We start from the raw sequence: 25347 nt of genomic DNA on the forward strand, positions 1-25347 counted from the left end.
TGGCTTTTGTGTAGGATACACTGAAAATGTAATGAATCAAGCAATCTCCAACTTTTGCCCACCCACCAACCTAAAAAGTGATAAATCAAAAAACTGGGCGAGCTCAAGACCGAATTGTCTAAGTCAGCAAGACTACATTAAATTAAAGGTTTGTGAGTTTAGCTCAGTTTTCTGGCATGGACTAAGCCCTCTTCCCCCTTCCATACACACACACAAAAGATCAGAACTGGGCTGGGATTATATAGTTCTGTGGTGGGAATTGCCCACCATGCTCAAGACTCTGACTTTCATACACAGCATCAAAAATAAAAGGGAGAAAAGGATAAAAGGAAGGAAAGGAAAGAAAAAGGAATCCTTATAGAGATTTCTTTTAGTACTTCCCAGAAAGATTCATCATAAATAGTTTGCTTCTTATCTAATCTAATGAACTGATATTTGACAATTTTCTAAACTGGTAAGACATTCTAAGATATGGTGTCTCTACAGTTACAGAAAATGGAGATGTGCACACATGCGCAGTAGACAGCAACTATGCAGAGTAACAACATGCACCACGAGCCTCCTTTGATTGTGCCACTAACACCCAATGGTCTAAAGCATGATTACCTAATGCATACACAAAACTGTAAAAATGAATAAACATAAAGGATGGTCAAGAAAATATAAGAATCTAAAACACTGTGTAAGAAAGAGATAACTAGATACAACGTTTTACCATGGTGTTGCATTTAAATAGATGCTCTATTACCATAAAGGAGTTAGGATAAACCATATGATGGTATTCTGTTCACTAAAGGATTCTAAAATCATGATAGGCCATTTAAACTTTTAACAAGTTGCTCTGATGCTATCTCACTTACGAATCTTTTTTTTTTTTGGATTCTTTTTTTTTCGGAGCTGGGGACCGAACCCAGGGCCTTGTGCTTCCTAGGCAAGCGCTCTACCACTGAGCTAAATCCCCAACCCCTCTTACGAATCTTTGATAGATGCTCATAAAACTGAAAGACAATCTATCAAAAAACCACTGGCCACTTGTATAATGAAATCTTCCTTGCAGTTCCCTGTGTGGAACCCCATGCTTGCGCATAGTTCATGAAGATTCTACCAGTGAGTTAGAGCCCCACCATCAAAAGAACAAAATAAAAATCTTAAAAGAAGTTTAGGCATGTAACTTAATTCCTAACTTACCATCAATTGTTTTGTTTTGTTTTGTTTTGTTTCACAATCCAAAGGAGGGGAAATGTGAATGGTTCCACCTATTCATAAAAACATGAATGATCATACAGATAACAATGGCAGGGTTCTCACAATTCCTGCTCGTATAGCCTAAAATGTTCACCTTGTATGACATTCAGCTGTCAAGAGGAAGCAATACAAAGTCCATTGCCCAGCTGATAAGCCAGGTGGAAGGAGCCATCAAGACTTTGCCCTGAAGTACCCTTCCTGGATGACAATTAAGCAGATCTTCATAGATGATGTATTGTGTACAGAAGTGTTGATGGGAATCAGGCTTAGAGTGGTATGCAACTTGGTTGATGGGCTGAGGCAAATCATTGTTGTTCTTGGGCTATCTACTGAGGACCTTGGCCTTTGTTGCAACAATGGGCCTGCAGGCAGTGAAGAAGAATAAGTTTTCCTCAAGCCCTGTTTGCTTTGCTAAACCTCTGCACGTGCCTGGAACGTTGTTCTCAGATGCAGAGTCAGGAGGCCTGCTGTAACCTTGTGACTTCCATTACACCCTACTGAACAAATATATTCTTCACAGACCTTCTTTTTGGGCGTGTCTTCACTCTTGTTCACAGTGTCAAGAGACACTCTCTGCTCAACTGATGGTAAAGAGACTTTCAGTCAAGCTTCTTGGACATTCTGATTCTGTGACAGTGCCACTTGCTAATAAGTCTATTACCATTTGCCTGTAGACTTTCCATAACTGACCATTGACTACAGAAGGAGACAAACCTCTCTTTCAGTTCCTCTTTGAAATCAAATCCACTATCTTCTGTTTCTGGCCTTAAGCTCCACTCCTTGCTAATCTCAGCTAAAGATTTCTCCTGCTACTTTTTTTTTGGCAGATGTTCTAGAAGCTGTTCCATCCCTCTTAGAAGCAACTTCAGGAGGACTTGTGACAACAAAATCACACATTAAGGATTACTGGGCTTTGTCATCCTTTTCCTTTTGAGGCTGGGTTTATACTGACACTTTATTCACAACATATCTGACTCAGAAGATAATAAACCACGTTTTTAACTTCTTCCCTTCTGCATCACGAAATAAATTTGCCCTAGATGTGTCTTCTTTTGGATCTGAAAGTTTATTGTCATGTAACAAAATTTGAAGCTTAAGATAAAGTTGGATCATTCTGCCCAGTCTTTTTATCTTGAGGTCTCTGATCCAGGCTGAACATCCTGATCCAATACAGCCACTTATACAGAAGATGTGCTCCTGTTCTCCTAAGCATGAGTTCTCCTAAAGCACGTGGGCTCCTTTGGAATATTAGTGCAGTGGGAAGAGTGCTACAGCTCCTCCAGGCAGGATAGCACTCTCCCACTGTGAGCTGAGGGCCATCTGCAGCTGGCTCTATGGTGGCTTAACCCCAGCTCTGACCCTTGGAGGCCCAGGAGGCATCCTCTAGAGGCCACACAGCATTCCCCAGGAGGACTTGGGAACCACAGGACATCTTCCCAGGATCCTGCCCTGCACAGAGTTTCAGAGCCAAGGACACCTGGGGCGGGACTGCAAAAACCAGCAATCTATTCTCTATGTCACTGCAATCCATTTACAATGTATTATCCTCTAACTCCTGAAAGACTCAAAACACCCCTATGTTGATTTTATGAAACAGAACCTTGACAGAGTGTGAAATAAATCCCGCATCAATTCTGTGCTAAGTGTCAGTTGCTCAGAATTCTCACAGGTATTTCTGGTGCCTCTGTAGGGTCTCAAGTTTGTGAATGTGACCACAGAGGAAGCTGAACTTCTTCCTTACTCACCTGGCTCCCTTTGACAAAGAAAAGAAATCCTTGTGTCTAGTGCTAAGTGCTGTATTTCCAGTCCCAGTTTTCATCCATCTTGGAGTTCTTTATCCAGTATTAACTGAAAACAAAAGAGGGAACTAAGTACACTTAATTTTACAGCCCTTTCCCCTTTAAGGCCTTCCTTGGATTAGCACTGGTCTGCGCTGCTAAGATGTTGCTGTGAGTGAAAGATCACACTGAAGCTATATAGTATCTAAATACATGTGTCGTTCAGATAGAGGCATATGTTTCACAAGTGACTAAAATGTCATCATTGCATTTAAAATACTTTGCCTTTGCAAGTTTCAAATTGGGACACGTTTGACTTCAGAGAATTAAGGACAAGCAAGGCATCTGATAGTTTCTTGATTCAGTCATAATCAGTACCTATCCTGCTTACCTTTCTGTGTAGAGACAGTATCCTACACACCTTGTGGGGAGAATATAAAGGGAGAAAAACAGGCATAGGGCAGTAGCAGTAGTTAGTAGCCAATGTAGCTTTCTTCCCTCATCCCTAAACAGAACCATACAAACTTCGTTCCTTTAACACTTAGTCTGTTCTAACAAGAACAGAAGGCATCTAGGCATCATGTCAGAGATATGAGATAGCAGGGTTGATGATGCATCTAGAAGTGATGAGAGGGAAGGAAGGGGGAACAAAGTCTGGGAGGGGGAGATAAGAGAAAGGGTGAAGAGAGAGGGGTGGAGAGATGATGAGATGGGGTGGTTGTGTTATTCCCTCTCAAATTGTACTAAAGGAACATGCACACATACACAACACACACACATGCATGCACATGCATGTCTGCACACACGCACGCATGCACCTATTGATTCTTTTTGCAGAGCTCGTAGAGAAACACCCAAGAAAACAAGGAAGGACAGATTCACTTTGATTCAAATTTTCAGAGACCTCAGTTCCTTAGTTTCTGTCCCTATGTTCTTGGATAAAGCATGGTGTTGGGGCACGAGTAGCTGTTTCACTTCAGGAAAGACAGACATCCAGGGGAGAAAGGACTAAGGAACAGGGAAAACATTCTAAGCCATGTCTCTACTTCCCCCAACTATGCCATATTTCCTACACTTTCCACTGCCACATCCCAAAACAAAACCACCAGTTTAGGGACAAAGTATTCAGCATGTGGTCCTCTGGGAAACATTTTCTATCTGAGCGTAACGATTAAAGCTAATGCATGATCAGAGTAGAGAAAATGTTTTCTTGTCAACAACTGTTTGGAAAGGAGTTACTTACAGTTGAGTAATGTCAACAGGATACAAAAGTTCAATCACAAGATGATTTAAGTTACTCTTTTCTGTTCATCAAGTTACTTGTACTTTCTCTCAGAGGAACAAACAAGAAATTAATACAAACTAAAAATTAAGCTAATTAAACACACACACACACACACACACATCAGAGTTACATGTTCTTTACATGGATCTTGTTTAATCAGTGAACCAATAATTTAATCTTAGCCACTATGTGCTAAAAACGAGCTGCAATCTATGGTATCTGCTGTCGTGGTCACCAAGCAGAGATGTTTAATTCTCACATCTCTGCTGAAGGAGCAACAAATATTTCTGAAATGTGTCTCACAGAGATATCTAAGAGAAGTTAAGCTTCTTGACGTCGCTCGGGCTAGTGATTCTTTTTTCAAAGACTTTCGCATTGTGGTCAAGACTTGCTGGAGATGAATTTACAGCTCCCTGGACATTTAACATAAAAAGCCCCTCAGAAATATCCCAGATAGGAATTAGACTGCAAAGATCCTGTTTACCACATTGCTCCCAAAGCGCCTGTGATAGTACAAACCAACAAAAAAAAAAAAATGTTCTGGCCACTAACACTGTCATTGTAGGTGTGGTTCATATTTTCCCAGAGCTTCCAAAGCTCGGTTTCCATCCTGAGAATCCGGATGTGGTGCCAACATGAGAAGTATTGATGTACCCACTGCCCCCTTTACATGGTAGCAGGAAATACCATCATGCCACAGAATAGCAACCTCCATTATGATCTCTTCATTTCTGCAGTCCCAGACTTCCCCTAGAGTCCAGCAAAACACTTCAGTTTCAGGGAGTGACTTTGACTCCTACTCTCATGAGATGGCACTTTTAGTCCAGAATTAAGAACCAGTCTTATTCCTAGTTATGACGACTCTCAGAATGAGAAACAAGCAGTTCAGTGGAAGAGCATGTAGTCCCTCAAGCTTCTGGTTCCCTCCAACGTAGAGTCTCATGCAAACAAAATTGGCTTCTAGTGTTTGCTCTGTAATGGAAGATAGTATTAAACGCCTGATTTGATCCTCTTTTCCCCACTTCTCACATGGTAAGACTACAGGCATGAACCACCACATGGACTCTAGTCTTTTTTGAATCTTATATTTTGGTGTTAATGCCTGGGCCATTACCTTATTGGTGGGTGAGTCTCTATTTTTTTTTTATTTTCATTTTTATTTTTTTACTCCACTCAAGGTACTAAAAGACAGGCAATTTTAGCCTCACCCAGTGAAATTTTTAGAAGGTAGGATCCTTGATAAATGGTTGACTCATATGGGAGCTATACTTACCAATGTGTTGACCTACAAAGAGATTGGTAGAAAAATGTGTTTATTGAGGGAGCGGCTTAGTGATAGAAGCAAACTTTCTGGCTTGCTCTCTCTGTCTATTCAGGCATGTCATATCCGTCACAATCTTGTACAGCACGAAGGCCCTTGTGAGATACTGAGTAGGTGGTGGAACCATGCACTTGGATTTTTCAGCTTCTAAACCTATGAGACAAATCCACATATCCCTAAATTAACAAGCTCAGGGTTTTCAGTTATTGCAGCTAAAAATGAACTGAGATAGAAAATGCTATAGAAAAATGAGACCATTGATAATGATGAATACCTGAAAATGGACATTTGGTATCAGTAATGAGCAGAAGCTGGAAGAATGGGAAGATCAAGACTGGTCGTAAAAAGAACTATATTACTACAGGCAGAGCCTTAAGTGTGGCTCTGGTGAGGACTTGGAAGTCAAGAATAAGGAAATTCTGTAACTTCCTAGAGATTAAGTATTGATGAAGTACTAAGGGTCATCTAAGTTAAGTCCCCATGAAAGCATTGTCAAACAAAAGTGTGAGATACAAGCTGATAGAAATGTGGACAATAAATGCTATTCTGATGAGGTTCTAGATGGAACTGGGGGAAAATATTGGGAACTGGAGTAAAGGTCACATTTGTTATGCAATTTCAAAAAACTGGTATAGAATAGGCTAGGACTATGCAGACTATAGATCTCAAAAAAAGAAATGAGCAATGAAGGAGTCTGACAAAAGAAAGTCCTAATTAATGAAGCATTTAGATTAGTGAATGACGATGTTTTGTGATTTCTTTATTATTAATTAACTTGGTTCTTTGACACGTTCATATTATTCATATGGACAATTGTGTATATATCGTATATACAATTGATATATATATATTAAAATACAATATTATACAGTATATATTATTGTACAATGTATATACATTTACTTTCTCCCCCTGCCCTCTCATATCTCCCTTGATCCTTATGACTTTTAGTTTTGTTGTATGACCCATTTCATTTAACCAGGACCATATGTGTAACCATTGGATTAGCTCTCTCCACTGGACCCTCATGTGATCATGAGTGGGTACACAGCTCAAGGTAATGACTCTACTTCTCTTTGATTCACCAGTAAATGTGCAGAAGTGCGAGCTAGAGACCCTGAGCCTCTTCTCCATCCATGCCTGACTGTTGACATTCTTCTATAGACTCAATGCTTGCAGCATTTTGGCTGCCAAGTTTGTGATTAGGAAGGATATGTCGTGCCCAGAACATGGCATTTTCCAGCCCATTCTTCTACCGTCTGGCTCTTACATTCTTTCTGCCCCTTCTTCCATAAAATGTTTCCTGAACCTTATAAATGATGGTATAAATATCGTGTTTAGGTTTGAGCAGTCATCCGCCACTCATTTATTCTTAACACCTTTTATAGCCATGAGTCTCTGCATTCATTAATGTTCACTGTGAAGAGATGCTTCACTTACTCAGGCTAAGAGTACGATTTGTCTATAGGTATAAACGTAACTATTTAGAAGGCAGTTTGATGGTGTATTAATTTAACTTCATGATGGTATACAGTTTTCCCCCAGGACCTATGACCTCCAATGCCATAGGATTTTTTTAAACTTGGCTTACAATACCAAACATAAATTCCTTCCTATAAAATGGGCCTCAAATCCAATCAGAAAAAAATTTCATTACCCAATGACCATAGTACCATGACTACATTAATGGGTACAGCTTGTGTGGCAGGTTGGTCTCTTAGTTCATAGGGATCACAGCTGGGGAAAAACTTTTGATGCCATTTATCTTCCCCAGTAGGCTGCCCAGCACCTTCTAGGACTATAAAAGCCACAGGAAGGAGGCTTCTAGCTCAGTTTCAATTTGATTTCTCTACATTTTGCAACCAGGGTGTGTGTTGTTACCAACATTAGGTTCTTATCATCTAGTTCTCTGAGGCAACAAGAGGAAGAGAAAGAATGTGTATTGTTTGTGGTGGAGCTCTAGGTCTTCCCTGACCAGGAACTCGTAAGAAGGTATCCTACCTCTAACACTGAGACTTTTGTTTAATAACCCACAGCTTCGAAGAACAGCTTTTTCCAGCCTCCATTGGCTACTTTTAACTGCTTGCAGTGAGATGGGCTAGCAAAGAAATAACTTAAAATAGAACTTATAATTAAAAGGGAAACAGAGCAGAAAGCTTTAGAAAATTCACAGCCCAGCCATGGGCTGGAGACTAAAGGAACATTTCAAAAGAGGAACCCAGAGTGTAACTGAGCAAGGGCTTGATAAAGAGATTCATGGGAAAAGGTCAAGGAACCCTCAAGATAAAGGAAGAAAAGCACATTAGGCGCTTCAGAAATTTTTAAGTCTTCCCCTCCCATTCCAGGTTCAAAGTTTCAGAAACAGGATAGTTGGACAGATAAGCCAGGGACATGTACACATGTTCACTGCTTAGGACAGCCTCAAGTACTGCTTCACAAATTAGACTCCAGTGCTTCTTGGTCACCCTGGCTAAGAGTCAAGCAGAACAAGGTGTTGTTCAACCTTCCACTGAGAAAACACAAGCTCTACTTGGCAACATCTACCTTGTGCTAATTCTGCTGATGCACAGAATACAATGGACAGAGACATGGAGACATCTATCTATATTTCGAAGCATGTTTCTGACAAAAGGAAAACCAGGCAGAGAATTATCGCATGGTCAGAGCCATTATGGACAGCCCTGATGAGATAAATATTGAAGAAGACTGAGAGGTTAGAACTATCACAGAAGCTCCCTGTGAAGACAATGCTTCCTGGAGCTTAAGTAAGGCTGCCACTGAGACCTTAAAACTGTGTGGCTGACTCCAGCATGGTAGAGCTATAGGTGAGACTCTACGCCCTAACCAATATGCCTAGAAAGGATTATGTGGAGTCAATGGTGATTATTCTAGAGTTTAAGACCAAGTGAGATTTTTTTTTCCTGTTGAGGTTGAGGCATCTGTGCAGCCTGTCAACGCTTTCTTTTCAACTGCTTTTCCCCTCTGAAATAGGAATAGCTTAGAGACAGTAATAGTTTATTTTGGTTTATTTTCTTTATTCATTACTTTCAAGGGTAATCATGAGAACACCATAGCTTCATACCTTTCCTTTCACTCACTACCAACCAAATAGACTCCGTTTTTTTATCATCAAAGCACTTCTATGCCTGAACTGGAATACCTGGTCATAATTATCATCTTGAAACTCTATGGATCGAAACTGCCTATACAAAATAGAGAAATCCCCAGTTTCTCTGTTCACAAAAAGCTCCTCTTTTTATCCATCTCTTATTTTGCTGGCAAGCATGTTCTTATCAAGATCTGTAGCCAAAACTATGTGTAAAATAATAAATGGTTATTTACATTGAATCTGATCATATAGTTGATAGCAAATTGGTTACCATGTACCACCACAGTCCCATGTCTTCACCAGAGTTCTGCACCCTATCAAGAAACCATTATTATGCTATCTACATTAACGTTGCCTTTATAATGAATAGCAATATGGTAAAATAACCAGCTTTTCACCAGAAGACTGAGACGGGATGCCATCCTCTTTCTAAATAAAGCAATCTACAAAGGGATTACATTTTAAAAAATCTCATAGAGACATATAGAAAATGAAACAAGAACCATGGCCTTCCTGAATGGCTGTTTGCATCAAATTCAGCCCCAGACCTTTCTTGCAATGGTAACTAAAACCCAGTCTTTTTAGCAAAAATACGGAGTTCATTTTTTGTGTGCAATACAAGAAATACATTGATGAGACCATCACTCCTAAAATTTTCCCCATCACAATAAAATGTATGCCTGGTTTATTTCTTGACTCATAGGCTGTTTTCTTGATTTCCTGGGAAAATGTGAAAAACACACACATAGCTGCCTACTACTTCCTAGTTATGTGTCTTTTTTAAGGCATTGGACTTGTCTTTGGATGGGTTTCCTCTGATGTAACATGAAGGAATGATTATCCCTATAGCATAGAGTAATAGTGACGACTAAATTATAATCTTCAGTGTGTTCACTATATGCAGAAAAGACTCAATAAATGCTAACCCTTAGTGTTGGGCTTTTCCTTGATAAGGTGACCCTGGCCACTGTTTTGTGTGCTGTTTTTTAACGCAATCTTGAATTAATTGTACTTGAGCACATGCTCACATGCGGTAACAATTGTGTGAGTGCATATGTATGTGGGTACATGTGCCTTCTTCCTAAGATGGGTTGGTGCCTGGGGTCTTCTTCAGTCATTCTTCGCCTTATTTTTTGAGACAAGTTCTTTCCATGAACCAATTAGGCTAGGTTGGCTGGCCACGGAGGCCCTAGAAACTTCCTATCTCTGCCCTCCCCTACACTGGGGTTACAGGCACATGTCACTGTGACCAGCCTTTTACATAGGCATTCGTTATCTAAACTGGAGTTGACATGTTTCCACAGAAACTGCTTTATCCACTGAGCCATCTTGCCAGCCCCATATTGTTGATTTCATTTAGCTTTCTAAAAATCAGGTGAACTCTATGGCATTTTCCTTGCTGTGGTTTGAATGTAAGGCATCTTCTCCCTAAATCTATATGTTAGAAGATTGATTTCAGAGGTGCTGGTAGGATTGATGTTATTGGGAGGTGCTGTGGACCTTTGGTAAGAGGGCTTACTGGGAAGGTTTTGTATGATTGAGGCTGTGCCTTTAACTGGCTTGTGATACCAAAGCCAGCACTCTCTGTCTCTCTTGCTCCAACGTGGATTCATGCCATTGCCATCTGCCACCTTTTCCAGAGGCCAAACGTCTTGGCCATCTGATCTTGAGTTTGAACTCAAGTCTTAGCTAAATCTTTTCTCTTTATGTTACATGAAGCTGAGTGATGCAATCCTCTAATGAATTTTGTTTGTTGTAGTTGTCTACTCTAAATTATTAACCTTAATTGTCTATATATATTAGCATTAAAATCAGCTGACATGATCCAGCAAATCGTAACTCTAATGGTCCTGTTTTTTCAAGTCTGAAAAGCACATTCTTCCCCATTGGATGCCAATGCCTGTCTCTAACATAGGTCAAGCACTACAACTACTGGCTACCTAACCTTCCTGGGATGCCGAGGAGCATGTAATGGATGTGATTAGCTATCAGAGTTCTCCATTTCTGTGTAATATAGAAGAATGAAATTTCACTTCTAATAGTTTCTGAACAAAGTTGACCATAGATTTTCTCTGACATGTTACAATGGGGAGGAGGTGATTGTAATTTCTATCACTCTAGGCAGAAGGCAGGAGATTCATTTCCAAATGATGCTACCAGGCTAGTTCTGTGAGGAGGTAGCCACCAGAAGATGGTGGGTGTCTGTGAACAGATGGTATTGTGGGTATGAATGAAGAGGCTACTGAAAAGGGTCTTCCTTTTGAAATTGAAAATAAGTGGTTCAAATTTCAGAAGGCTGTGATAACATTCTACCAAGAATGCTTGCCTAACTCTGGAAAAACCAGATCCAGAAAATTGCCAAGTAGTCTATCCTGTTCAGGAATGAGGTTAAAGGCAGTTAATGCATCCTTTGGGTCCTTCATGAACAATAGCTTTTATAAAAGCTTGAGCTAGTCTTCAAAGTGGAGAGATTACATATGCCATCACCCATCCCTCCTTGTAGTGGTCAATAGAATTTAGATGAAAATATAAGGAAGGGAACGTTATCTCATTTGGTTCATTACAGGGATGAGCCCTTAACTGAGCAATTCTATCCTATGCTGACTAATCTAGAAGGATCCTAATGTTTACTACTTAGCTTTCAACAAGGATTCCTTGCGAATTCTTGGTAAGAACAAACTCAGTAAGGTCTAAATGCAAAGCCAGAGAGAGGCAGGCATGTGACTTCGTTAATGGTCCTGTCCTTAGCATACATCAGTGCAAATTCTCAAATTCAATCAAGTCAGTTGATGTACCAGGTTTCTTGTAGATAATATAAGCCTAATTTTATTTATTAGCCTGATGATTTCCCTCTCTTCTTCCACCCTCCCTGTCAGCTTCTTTTTTATTTCATTAAAAGAAAGATATGATTTTTTAACTGGAAGCCTAAGATCATTCAGCCTGATGCTTTGTAGTTCAAAGAGAAGCAAGTTTAGGTAAGAAAAAATAAAATTGACATTTGTATGTGACCTTTATCTGAATAACAAACAAACCAACAGTTACAGGATATTTAAAGGGACAATAACAAATTATGATTCTCAAACAAATTTAAAATTAACATATGTCAAAGGGTTTGTTTTACTTATCAATTAGCAAGGAAATGCATAAACAGGGCTCTACAAATTGTGGCACATAAACTAAATCCTGTGGTCATCATCTGCTTTTTCAAATGAAATTTCTGTTGGGAGCACAGCCACATTCAATCATTTAAGCATTGCCTGTGGCTATTTTGTGCTACAATGGCATCAATGTAAGGTCCCACAATGCTAAAATATTCACTCTATTGTCTTTGACAGGAAAAATACGTTGTAGACCATCAAGAATATTGAAGTAAATTGATAGATATATGCAAAGTATTAATTATCTGCAAGATTATATGAATCCCACCAGATAAATAATTTGCGTTACAATATATAGAGCTGTATTTTTTTTTTAATCAAAGGGTATAAATAACCCAAAAAATGTAGGAGGCAGAACTTCCAATTTCCTGTTTTGCACAATGCAAAGTTGTCCTCAGGTTTTCTTGCCAATTGCTAAGAAAGAGCCATGCCCTGCATAGTTTCCTCTATCTGTAGAAGAGAAGGCTACATACTGTATGATGACATGGAAGGCCTTGGGGAGATCTACCGTCACACCTGCATCACCCACAGGTCACTTCTGGAAATCTGCGACTTTTAGAAAGACCAAAATGTTCTTTCTAGAGTTTATCGGCTAAAATGCAAATACCCTCTATAGAGCACGGCCAATATAGGTTAATCAATAATTAATGACTTGATACTGGCTCCACTCCCAAAAGAATAGCTGAACAGTCACTCATACGGATAGAAAATTCTAAGGACCTCCATAAAGATTTGATCAAATTTAGTCAATAAACATATAGAAATACTCTATAATATATGAACAGCTCCAAGAAGGCAGTACTGGTGAACCTTACTTGGGAGATTTACCATGACAGGGATGTGTCATCAAATGAAAAGCAGAGATGAAAGCTCTAGGTTAACTTGCGTTGAGCAAGAAAAAGAGACATAATTGAATGAGGTATTACTCTTAAGGTTTTACATCCATCAAAGTTTTTATCTAGAACATCAATAACAACAAGAAAAATAATTGTAAACCAGGTATAATGGTGCAGACAGACATGTGATCTTAAAACTTGGGCTGACAAAGCAGGAAGATCTTGTCTTTGAGGGTAACCTGGGCTACAAAGTGAAACCCTGTCTCAAAAAAGTAAGACTTCTTTTCAAATTACTTTGCTGGGAAGTGTTTCTGTTGGTATACTTGTTTGTTGTGACAGTTATAGCTGAAAACTTCGTATGTTCCTATATAAGCAGTACACAATATACACAATCTGTTTCGGTTCTGTTTTCAACCATGTAACAAAATCCTGGGCACAAAGAACATACGTAAGGCAGGATTTATTCAGGTTCACAGTTTCAGAAGACTCACTTCAAGGTCATGGGGGTATGGTGGAACAGGACTGTTCAAATCATGTCACCCAGGAAGCAGGCTTATAGAAAGGGGACAGAGCAAGATATAGTCCCCAAGGAATGTTCTCCCTACGTAATTATCTCCAATGATGTTCCACCCCATATTTTCCCTATCTCTCAATAATGCCCTCATATTATGAATCAATCAAAGGATTAATTCTTTGATTATTTCAGAGGCCTCGGGATCTAATCATTTGTGGAAATAGCATCACAGACATCCAGAGATGTGCTTTACTGAATTCCTACAATTTCCGATCTGATTAAGTTGAAAATTCAGGTTAACCATCCTTTGCTCTGGACCCCATCTGCTCTTCACCCCAAGCTCCTTCTTCCCTTTTTTTTGGAATGTGTCAACTTCCCCCATTCCTGCTCCCAAAATGATCATGTTGCAGCTTCCTCCTGTGCCTTTCACAGACACATTGACGTTTCTTAACTGACTTATCCACCAAAAAGATCAGTCTGTGGATCCAGAGGGAAGTCTTTTATGACACACTATGACACAGGAATGGAAGATACAATTCAGACATGAATAAAATAGAGACAATGCCCTAATGCAACTCCAACAGTTGGGATGTTGAATGGATGAGGTTAACAATGATGACTTCCACTCATCCTCTGTCAATTGTGCACAGTGGTGTTTCATGAGCTCACTTTATACCTTTACTTGGGTTCCAGGAATCAAACTCAGGTCACTAGGCTTGGGTGGCAAGTGGTTTTACCTGCTGAGCCACCATGTAGTCATTGTTGTTGAGACAGGGTTTTGCTGTGCAGCTCAGACTTGAGACTTAAAATGCTTCTGTCTCAACCTCCTGTGGAGACATAAATTTTTTTGCAGCCTACTTTTTAAGGGTTCAACTTCTCCTCTATTCCACCACCCAGCAGAGGTAGTGGGAGAGAAAAGTTATTAGTATATAGGAGAAGTGGACCTGCTCAACAATAGTTCTTTGGGTCAAGCTGGATCTTCTTTGTTAGCAGTTCAGTTTCGTAGCAAATACCAAGTATCGCTCAACAGCTGAAGACCAGTCAGTCCTGTAGGTAGGCAGATGCCACACAAGAACCAGCAGCTGTAGTTCAATCCTAGAAGAAACACAAGGCTCGCCAACCAGCCTGAGGCAAGGCAGCAGAAGCAGCAAGCTGCCTCAGGAACCACAGGAGCAGTTCTTGGGCGAGTTCCTTTCAATGTCAGAGTTATCACAAGTTGAGCTCAACAGTGCTATGTAAGGTGAACCAATGTCTCTAGCGAAGAATAGCACATTGGAGCAAACCAAACCAAGGCTCAGTGTTCATCTCCCACTGTTGTGGGGTCATATATACAATCCTCCCTCTATCCTTTCACCTGTGTGCCCCAGCAAAACATCTTTTGACATAACTTGCCAAAGAACTAGAAGATTCATTGGATCTTTGTAGCTGGAATTAGAGGTGATTGTGAGCCACTCACATACATTCTAGGACCTGAACTCTAGCCCTCGTGATTGAATAGAAAGTTGTGCTGACCACTGGGGCCATCCATACAGCGCTCTTTTGTACTTCTCTTGAGAACTGTCTGTCCAGTTGTTTATTTTTGATTTACTATTTTGTCATTCCCCAAAGTCCATCAGTTGATCCTAGATTCTATCAAGTTGACAATTAACACTGCTTTTCACAAGGAAGCAAAGAAGTATACTGTAAGATACAGAACAATATAAAGTGCCATCAGAAAAGTAGTTATCCTGGATAAAATCTAGAGCCCATGATATTGCAATAGGCAGTGGCAGGGAAGGCATGGTCTCTTTGGAAAAATTTTCCTCTCTGGTCTCAAGTAACCAGAAAAATGAAGTAGAGGATCAGAATGCTCATTATTGGAATTAATGAACTCCAGAAAGCTTTTCATATTTCAAGCACAGACACTCTCCGTTCAGCTCCATGGCTAAACAGTAATCATGGGTACTGCTTTGGGTCTTGGACAGTCCTGTCAAGCACTGACAAGAAGAAAAGAGAGAAAAAGAGGATGAAAAGTATAAAGAACAAGGAAGGAGTGGGTGGGAGGACATGTTGAACAGCATGTTGGGTATCAGACCACGCCTCCACCCTCACCCGGAGAAAACTGTCCACCAGGTTGTCACCCACTCCACCTTCTCCTCACCATTTTAGATAATGACAAAGATTGAGAACCCTCCCTACCTAGAGAAAGGACAGATTTTTCCTGATCTGAACTCTGTTCTTTCTAAGCAGCCTGTGACAAAATGCTCTCTTTCCATCTCTCCCCACTCCACGGCTTTCTGCCAGTTGTGTTTATGTTCTTTTCCAGGCCCACTCAGGCCTATTTCTTCCTAAGCCTGTAGGCTTATGTTAATTTCTGAGATGGTTCTTTCCTCCGTCCAATTTATTTTATGAGTCGAGTTGTTCACTTCCCGCTGTTTGGTTTGTAGCTTCCCTTTCTCGAGGTTTTACAATGTTTACTCCTGTCTCTGCCCTAGCAATGGATGGCCAATAGCTTTCGAAGGCCAATGCAGCTACTGAGCAAGTGAAGGGGTTTGTGGCAGTCCACTTCCCCCACCTTTCCATCCTCCCTCCTTTCTGACCACTCCCCTATTTAGAAGTCCCTTAGGGAGGAAAACATGGAGGAAAACAGTAACTCTTGCTTTTCTAAGGTCATGAGTAACTCTAGATTGTTGCTGCTGTTGTTTTCAAAAGTAAAACGGAAGTATTGATTAAAACAATATTTTTCTACTTTATGAGAATCCCAACTGTCCCTGTTCTTTCCTCCCCAGCAAACATGAAACATGAGCTTTGACACTGTGCTCTTCTTTTCCTCGAATATAATGAGATCAGTATTTCCCCTTTTCCTGGAATGCCACTCATGCTTCACATCCTCACAGTTCCCTTCCAAAAGGCTTCCTGTCATTTCCCAGTACTCCTTCATCTTCTGGTTCTTATGTGAGTCTAGGGAGCTCCCTCACATTCCTTTTCATTTTGAAATAGAGTCTTCTGTACCCCCAGTGTCCTTGTATATATGTGTGTGTGCATCTTTATATACATATATACATACATACATACATACATACATACATACATACACACACACACACATATATATATGTATATATAATATGGAGATATATAAAATGTTTGAACTAATGTTCCTGTCTCCATCTCCAAGGTACTAAGATTACAGGTATTTGTGCATGCTAGACAAGCATTCTGCTAACTCAGCTGTGACCCCATACCCTCTTGCTTTCTTTATTGGCCTGCAAACAGACTAAGTCCCCAAAGATATATTTTCAAGTGGGAAGGCTCTTTTAATTCATTGACCAGGTTTTCTGCACTTCTTTGGGTGTGCTCCCAAATGTATAAAGAACTCTGTACATTCTAGCTATAGCTACCATTTCCAACAGACATCATATCTAGATATAACAGTTTTATCAAAGGTCCTTTTGTCATTAATGATGCTGTCCCACACCTCGAATTCCTCATGTACAGTATTACTTCTTCCTGAAAATACCTAATTCCCTCTATCTTCCTGGACCTAGAGGAAATTGAATTAGCCCTGCCGTTTAGTCTTCTAAAGTTCCACATGCATACAAAGTCAATACCGTGTGTGAGAGACTTTTCTTTTTGCCATTATTTATTTAGTTGCATGATCTTCAACGTGATTGCCTATCTTCTGTATTTCAAGTCAATATTCCAGCACTCTCTACAGCTCAATTAAAGCTATCCATATAGCATCATGAACTGTTATGCTCTTATGATTTGTTCAACTCAGCTCCAGATGGCCAGGAACAGTGTCCTCTCCTTTTTTGCTTCCCCTGTTCTATTAGTTAGAACTGGGTATATTGTACTAACATAAATTTAAGAGCTGAGCTCAACAATTGCACTATCTGGTTTGAATTTTGGCTCTGCTACTGAAAACTACATAATCTTTGGTATGTCCATTAACCTCTCTCAGCTTCCTCTCATGGGAAGAATATTTACCAACTGAGTTGTTGTGAATATTAAATAAGTAAATATGAGTAATGTATTTAGGAAAGTGCCAAGAACACAGCAGTCTACAAACATTAGAGCAGTCGCAAGAGAAAGAAAAAATTCAGTTTTTGAATTACCAGTGGATGCTCCTTCATGCCTCTAACTATAACTGTGCCCCTCTGTTTCTCATTTCGTGTGTGTAGGTTCCCACTCTGATGATGGACACCCAGTTCTCTGAGTTCACACCAGACATCACACCCATCATGTTGGCAGCCCACACCAACAACTATGAAATCATCAAATTGCTTGTCCAAAAGCGTGTCACTATCCCACGGCCCCACCAAATCCGCTGCAACTGTGTGGAGTGTGTATCCAGTTCAGAAGTCGACAGCCTACGTCATTCAAGGTCCCGACTGAACATATACAAGGCACTGGCAAGCCCTTCGCTCATCGCCTTATCAAGTGAGGACCCTATCCTCACAGCATTCCGGCTGGGCTGGGAACTCAAGGAGCTGAGCAAGGTGGAAAATGAGTTCAAGGCTGAGTATGAGGAGCTCTCCCAACAGTGTAAGCTCTTTGCCAAGGACCTGCTGGATCAAGCTCGGAGCTCCCGAGAACTGGAGATCATTCTCAACCATCGAGATGACCACAGCGAAGAACTTGACCCACAGAAGTACCATGACCTAGCCAAGCTGAAGGTGGCAATCAAATATCACCAGAAAGAGGTAAGCTGAGATAATCTCTGTTTCCTGGAAGCTTAAAGATTCAGTGTACACAGCATCAAAGTAGTTTTCTACTACTTAAGACTTCAAACATATATGTAGGTCGTGTGGGCCTCACAGATCCATTCATCTGTGATGCAGACAAGCTTCTGGGTATTCCTTTGTGACCAAACAAATAGTCACCTGGTTCTTTGAAAAGAAAGCATTTTAACATTCTACAAATCCTTGTCAGGTACTGTTCTCAGTGTTTGGAATACAGAGGATAAACACCAGTCCTCCTTGTTTGGAGGCATTTTACAAGTTTAACTTTAGACTGTTTGGCTACATAAAACTTGTAAAGATAATGATCTTCATGATTTATGTTATGATTTGAATACACTTGATCACTGATGTTTTTTACCATTAAAAATTCTTTTCGTGTAGGATATTGTGAAACTATGTGGCTATTTTGGACACAAATAAATAAATGAAATCTAACTTTATCTTCACAATATTATCTATGGCAAGCGAATTTAGAATTTTCATGATAAACAAAATCCCTCAAGGACCTTGGAAATGGAGCTAGAGAGGTGGATCAGTGGTTAAGAAAACTTAGGGTTCTTACAGAGGACCCAGGTCTGGTTCTCAGGGCCCACGTGGTGACACAACCATCTCTAACTCCAGTTTCAGGAAGTGCTTTCTTCTACCCTCTGTGGGATCCAGGAATGCCTGTAGTACACATTCATACATACAGGCAAAATACCCATAGATAGAAAATAAAGAAATATTTCAAAAAACTTTAAGAAAAAATTTCATTAAAGGCGTGTAGTTTGTGTGTCCTAACAAACTGAGAAGAAAAGAATATTAATTTTTATTTATTATTCTTATATGTGTTTTCTTTCCTTAGTTTTGGTGGGGGTGGCAGGGGTGGGGGAGGGAAGGTGCACACACATGTGTATTTGTGGGGTTGCTCTGGCTGGCCTTAGACACCTGACTCTCTTCCTAAGTACTGAGTTCACAGACACGTTCCACCACTTCTGGCTCTGAAGTTCCTTTTATCTCTTCCTTCCTTCCTTCCTTCCTTCCTTCCTTCCTTCCTTCCTTCCTTCCTTCTTTCTGTCATTTATTTTATCTCGTTTTCAGTTTGTTTTTTCTCTTATGATTCTTCATTTTCCTTCTACGCATTTAATAGTATTTTTAGGTGTGTACATGAGTGTCTGAGTGTATGCATCCACAGGTATGACATATGGTATATCCATATGTGAGTGTAGGTGTAGCATTCATTCGTATACCCAGGGGTCAGAGGAGAACAATGATTGTTCTACTCCATCACTATCTGCTTTATTTGAGGCAGGGTCTTCCACTGAACTTCAAGCTAAGTTGGTGGCCAAAAACCTTCTAATAGTCATGCCTATCATATCCTCCCCTCCCCCTCTACACACAGCACTGTTGTTACAGGCATGTACAACCATGCCCAGCATTTTTTTTTTCCCGTGGGTTTGTGGGATTTGAACTCAAGTACTCTTGTTTACCTCAGGAAAAATTTCTTGGCTGAAAGTGAAAACAAACTCATTCTTCTCTAAAGGGCTTTTTCTTTTTTTTAATTGGATATTTTATCTACCTATTTTCAAATGTTATCCCCTTTACAGGTTTCCCCTCCGAAAATCCCCTATCCTGTCCTCCTCTTCTTGCTTCTATGAGGGTGCTGCCCCACCCACCCACCCACTCCTGCCTCCCTGCCCTAACATTCCCCTACACTAGGGCATCGAGTCTTCCCAGGACCAAGGGCCTCTCCTCCCAGTGATGCCAAATAAGGCCACCCTCTGCTACATATGTAGCTGGAGCCATGGGACCTTCCTTGTGTACTCTTTGCTTGGTAGTTTAGTCCTAGGAGATCTTGGGGTTCTAGTTGGTTGATATTGTTGTTCTTCCTATGGGTTACAAACCCCTTTCTAAAGGGCTTTTTCACTGTAGATTTTCCTCACGATCATTCCTATTTGGATTCAAATAGACTTCTTCAAAAGAATGCCATTTGGTGAAAGATTAGGCTCCAAAGAATTAAACCAAAGCCAATTGCAAATTATAATTTTCACATAAAGTAGTACGATGAGGCAGTTTTCATCTCTTAGAAACAGGTGCTGACTATTGAATAGTCCTTACACCTTTCAATCTTCGGGTGATTTTATACTGGCATTTGTTGGTATGGAATGACTTCTTAAACGTCTTAATTTCATATATTCTAGCCCATTATCAGGCATGGAAAGGACTTTCAAAATGGTATCATTTTGTTTGTTCATTTCTACCATTAGAAGTACGCAGCAAAGGTGTAGTCTTCATTTTACAAATGAAGAACCATGTTCATAGAGTTCTCAGAGACCATCTGACAACACAGTGGATGGTAGACACTTGATGCAACATTCTCAGCGACTTTACTCTGTGGAACAGAGTCCTTTTACAGCCATTTGGTAGCCTAGAAATTTACAAGGTAATTGAAGGTGACCACAAGTTCTTTGGCTTTTAAATTCGAGTTTATTAGCTAAAATCTCTTTAAAAAAAAACAATTAAGCGGTTTACAATAGTCAGTAAAGATCTTAAGTGATTATAACCTAATAATTTGAAGAAATGGTTACATATAAAAATGCAAAGATGCACGTATATACTGTCAGCAGCTCCTATACCTCAGCTACGGAATGATGATTTGTACTGTGTACTTCAGGGTCACTTAACAGCCGATCTTTCCTGATTTTAACACCTTTAAGTTGGACTCAGAATATAGAACCTTGCTCCCTCCCTATTTCTCTATGCCGTACAAAATCTGGCTTTGGCAGTAACCTCACAAAGATACAAAACAAGGCTACTTGGATAATGAACTAGTTATTCACTTCAGTCTTCTGAAGGAGAGTCAACATCTCAGAGACATCCAATAAGCATATGGTTTCTATTTCTCCTTTTAATTTAACTCTCTATCTTCTCAATCTATATCAATTACCAACTAGTTACTTTCTACCAATATCTTTACAGTTGGCTAATTTTCATAGGGCACAGGTAAACGAGCCTCGCTTAGGAAGTAACCCTGTCTCAAACAACTGTGTCAACTGTTAGTGTTAACTGTTAGCAATTTAAAATGTTCTCTCTACTGAAAATACCTTCCCCACTAGCTCTTGTTCTTAAGGGATTTCTTACTGCTAAGATTGTTCCTTGTCACTTTTAAGTCTATTTCTAATCCAGTTCCATAGAGCAAATATACTCAATACAACAGTCCATGTCTTGAGATAGAGTTACATCTTAACAGTTCTTATGTGCACATAATTATACAATCAAGGCAAATACTGAAATGCAACAGGCAAAGCAGATCCACATACAAACTTGCAGCATCTTCCTTTACTGATGGGTAAGAACAACACTGTCCATTACTTGTTTAAGGCTTTGTCGAGCGTAGACTTACACATTTCTCTTATTATGACCTATTTGAGTTTATCGGTGGTTCGTGCTCTCTGACGTTAAGTCTTATTGATTTATTGTGGAAACCTTACAAAGCCCATATTGTACTTGGATTACTATCTACCCTTGAGTGTGTCTATCATGTTTGCAGAGCAATGCTTGTTTATCAGGTAAAGTGCTCACCAATATATAGTAGACTGGTGGCCTCTCTCTCTCCGGATATTTTTCCTGATTTTGTTCAGTTAATCATAATTTGAGTGTCATTTTGACAGAAAATTATACCCCATCTCCTATACTTCAAATTTCCCTGGGGGCAGTATATATTTCCCCTAGTTGTTACTAAGTCCTTACTTATAAAAGTGTAGATTATTTTTAAACTTTCGTGAAGGTTTACTGTTATTACTGTTGGTAAGTGTTCTTATGAAAGAGAGAAATAATTGTAACTGTTCCACTAATTATAATAATTACAATTATTTATTAACACTTCCTCCTGGTGTAGAAAAAGAAAACTATTTCTTCTTGCTTTGTCCAATCTTGTGATCTCCACTCTCCTTACCAAAATTAGGTTAATTTTCAGTGCATCGCCTATTTGCTTCTTTGTCTGTACTTGTGTACCTAGAATCTTTTCTAAACTGGGACGATAAGATTCAGTCTGCTCATTAAAGTTATTGTAGCAAGGTGTTACAGTATACTGCCTACTATAATATGCAATTAACCCCACTAATCATATTTTGGCATAATTTTCATTTGTTCTGTGTATTTTCGTCATGTATCTGCCATGTTAGTTGACTCTGAAATCATCTGTATTAAATGCCCTATTAATCTTTTTAACTATGATGTATTTTAGGATTTTTCATAAATTGGTAAGAAGGCTATCCTGCCTGTCCATAGAAGTAAAAGGATTAGATGGCATAAGTTGGTATAATAGGTAAATTTCTTGCCCACTTATTTAGTTGATCTCTGTTTTCAGTGTGGGGGTGCTTCAAATACCATATTTCACCCTCCTGACATGTGGAGGGTTATTGTGCTTCAATACAAGTCTACATCTCATTTATATTTTTACCTCTTAGTAACACACATTGCTAGGTTAAGGTTGTAGCAGTCCTACCACAGTAAGCCTCCCAAGTATTTGTCTTAAAGTCAGTTACACACAAGAAGATGCACACTGTCTACTTCCCCTTGTAGACCATTATCTCCAGGCTGATGATTTAATCACTCATTTCCATTGACGAAGTCTTTGATAGTCCCTGCCTTGTCATTCTAGAACTTCTTCCTTTGCTTTTTGGTGCCAGCTTCAACAGTCCATCAGAGCACAATATTGTAAGAGAGTTTCATCACACATCAGCATGTGTGGATTGGAGTGCATCAGCAGTCTTTCATTCAATATCTTGACACTAGAATTCTCAAAAGTTTCGCCCATGGAAATCTGGAAAAAGCTTTCTAGACTTCTATTGCCTGGTAGACACTACAGTCCCAGAATGATTTACTTACTCTGCCATAAAAAAACCTCCCTCTGTAAGATACAATGTGCCAATGTCGCAGTGTCTGTGAGAAAATACTCACTGTAATACCATTCTGGGGAGCACTACCCTCAGAATTTCTATTTATCGCAGAGCAGTGACACTGGGGGTGAGTACTGGTCTGGTTCATCAGTTCTTCATTCTATTCTTAGGTAGATTCTTCTCTTTGCTATTATTTGGTCTTATCATGAAGAATCCTAATAGCACAAGTAAAGCAAGAACTATTTAACTAAAGCCATTCTTTTGGCTAAAACTTAGAAATATTCGTTTTGTCATAAAGGAATCAAGGTTTACCTAATCTAAAAGTTTTGAATGATGAAACTATGCAGAACTAGAATAAAACAGCTATTACTGAAGCTTAGAAAAAAGAAATGGAAAAATGATAATTTTCACACGCTGGCTCTCACTCACTTTCTGTATCATCCTTTATCGCAGGAAGTATATCCTCATATATCTCGTTGATATCTATCATAGCTTCATCCATGTCAAGGATGAGGTCTTCATCTTCTTTTACTGAAAGGATGGATTCTAAGTCGGAAAGATCCGCAAGATCCGGTAGCGAATCTTCCTCAGGAGGAGGTGCGATTGCTTCCGCCTCTTCTGCTCCAGGATTCGGCTGCACAGAAGGAACTTGCTCCTGCGAGATGAACTGTAATAGTTCCTCAGCTATTCTTATTAGCTGGGCTACACAATCAATAAGTCCAGCAACGAGCGCAGGGATTGACACAGATTCCATGGCTCAGACAGGTGTTACAATCAAGTACACAGTGAGTCTAGAGTCTAGCAGGACTATAAAACTTTTTGGTGATGTTGGTTAACCTCACAAAATGTCTATACTAGTAGTCTATTATTATTATAATCACCACTGGAGTGCCACTTCCAAACAGCCAATTGGACCTAATAATGGAAAAAGACAAATAAAAAAAGATCAGTATCCTTGACCATTCATCCACTCTGCCAGATTACTGCTACAGGGTATAGTTAGCAAGACCCATCCAAGAGGTTAAATGAGATCTCTGGCTACCATTCTTCTTTTTTGACAGCCTAACGAGGATCTAGTACCTCTCTTTTTCTTTGGATTCCCATGATATTTATTTTTGCTCGGGGACTTCAGCATAAAATGAGCACAGGTGGTTTGCATATCACTCCTGAACACCTCCATTGAGAAAGGATACATCATCACTCAGAGTCTTTAACTGTTTTTATTAGTATCTTTGATTCATGGCCATTTGTATCTGAATTGCTAAAGACTTTGGTGTTTTTAAATATTAATTCATTAAGGTTTCTAATTGTCCTGCATCTTGGGAACAGATGTTATTGTGCAATAAATTGTAAAAGCTCTTCATTTATTCTTATTAACTAGGCTATACAATCAATAAGTCTACCAGCTCTTAAAGGAGCTAACACTGGTTCTACATCTCAGCAGTCTTCTCAATGGATAAAATATACAAAAAAGCTATAGCAAGTGGCCTCTTGATACTGAATCCTGTGGAGCTGACAATGGTTACTCTATTGACTTAGATGAGAAATGAGGATGTGCATTTGATTATGGTGGTGACCAATTGTGGCATGAGACCAGTGGTGCTACAGAACTTGTTGATAATAATTGTGTCATTCCAAAATTTAGACAGTTGATGAATATTCACCCAGTAGGACACTAACAGAAATAGAAAGACGCACACTGCTAATAGAGACATTAATTAATAGGAAAGATATTATACTTAGTAGAAACAACTAGACACAGAAGAGTACACATTGCATCCTGTTCATATACAATTTAAGAAAATTTATGGTGCAAAAAATAAGGGAATAATTGTGTCTAAGAAAATGAGAAGTAATTAGAGACACATAAGTTAACTGTCTACGATGGTGTCAATGGTAATATTTTTAAAAGTTTTAGGTTATATGAGAACATGAAATTGATGGATTTCATTGATTGATAGTGTTAAAAGTTGTGCATTTCACTGTACGTTGCCCTTCATTGAATAACCAAACAGAATCTATCCCCTACCTGAAAAGCTTGTCAGATGAGATGGTATGCCTAAACTAACAAATATTCAAATATGTGGAAGAAAGGTTTAAAGCACCAAGAAACCAATTTTACCCATTAGTGCATCTAATCCTCCCAATAAAATAACTATATGAAGTTATGATTGGAAAAATTGAAAATCATTAGGTATTACCAGACTTATGGCCAGCCACATGGTGTGGAATAGAAGTTAGCCCAGGACTACCTTCCAAAGACCTATGTCAATGGGCATACATATGCGTGTCTATCCTAACACACTTGCTTTAATGAGTCCAGAGCAGACATCTCATTCTCCTAAACAGGAATAGAACTGGGAATGTTCCTTCACTTGATATCCCTAGAAATCAGCTAAATTAGGAGTTGACTGTGTCTAATACAACTGGTGGAGAGAAGTGGATCCTATGGCACCCATGTCATAATCAATAGTCTCATGGAGGTTCAAAGATATGT

The 25347-nt window shown here is 39.5% G+C and overlaps 2 protein-coding genes across 2 annotated transcripts in view; one reads left to right on the forward strand and one right to left on the reverse strand.

Annotated features, from left to right (window-relative positions):
• The window catches only part of Trpc5 (transient receptor potential cation channel subfamily C member 5), a 122564-nt gene that overhangs the window by 19632 nt on the left and 77585 nt on the right, over window positions 1-25347 (forward strand). The window contains exon 2 of the mRNA XM_032890452.1: window positions 17410-17931. Coding sequence (XP_032746343.1) covers window positions 17410-17931 — 522 coding nt within the window. The remainder of the gene's footprint in view (window positions 1-17409; window positions 17932-25347) is intronic.
• Window positions 23272-23604, reverse strand: Trpc5os (TRPC5 opposite strand). Its single transcript, XM_032890453.1, has one exon. The coding sequence runs from the start codon at window positions 23602-23604 to the stop codon at window positions 23272-23274; it is 333 nt and encodes a 110-aa protein (XP_032746344.1).

Source organism: Rattus rattus, chromosome X (assembly GCF_011064425.1).
Source record: "Rattus rattus isolate New Zealand chromosome X, Rrattus_CSIRO_v1, whole genome shotgun sequence".
Lineage (NCBI taxonomy): Eukaryota > Metazoa > Chordata > Mammalia > Rodentia > Muridae > Rattus > Rattus rattus.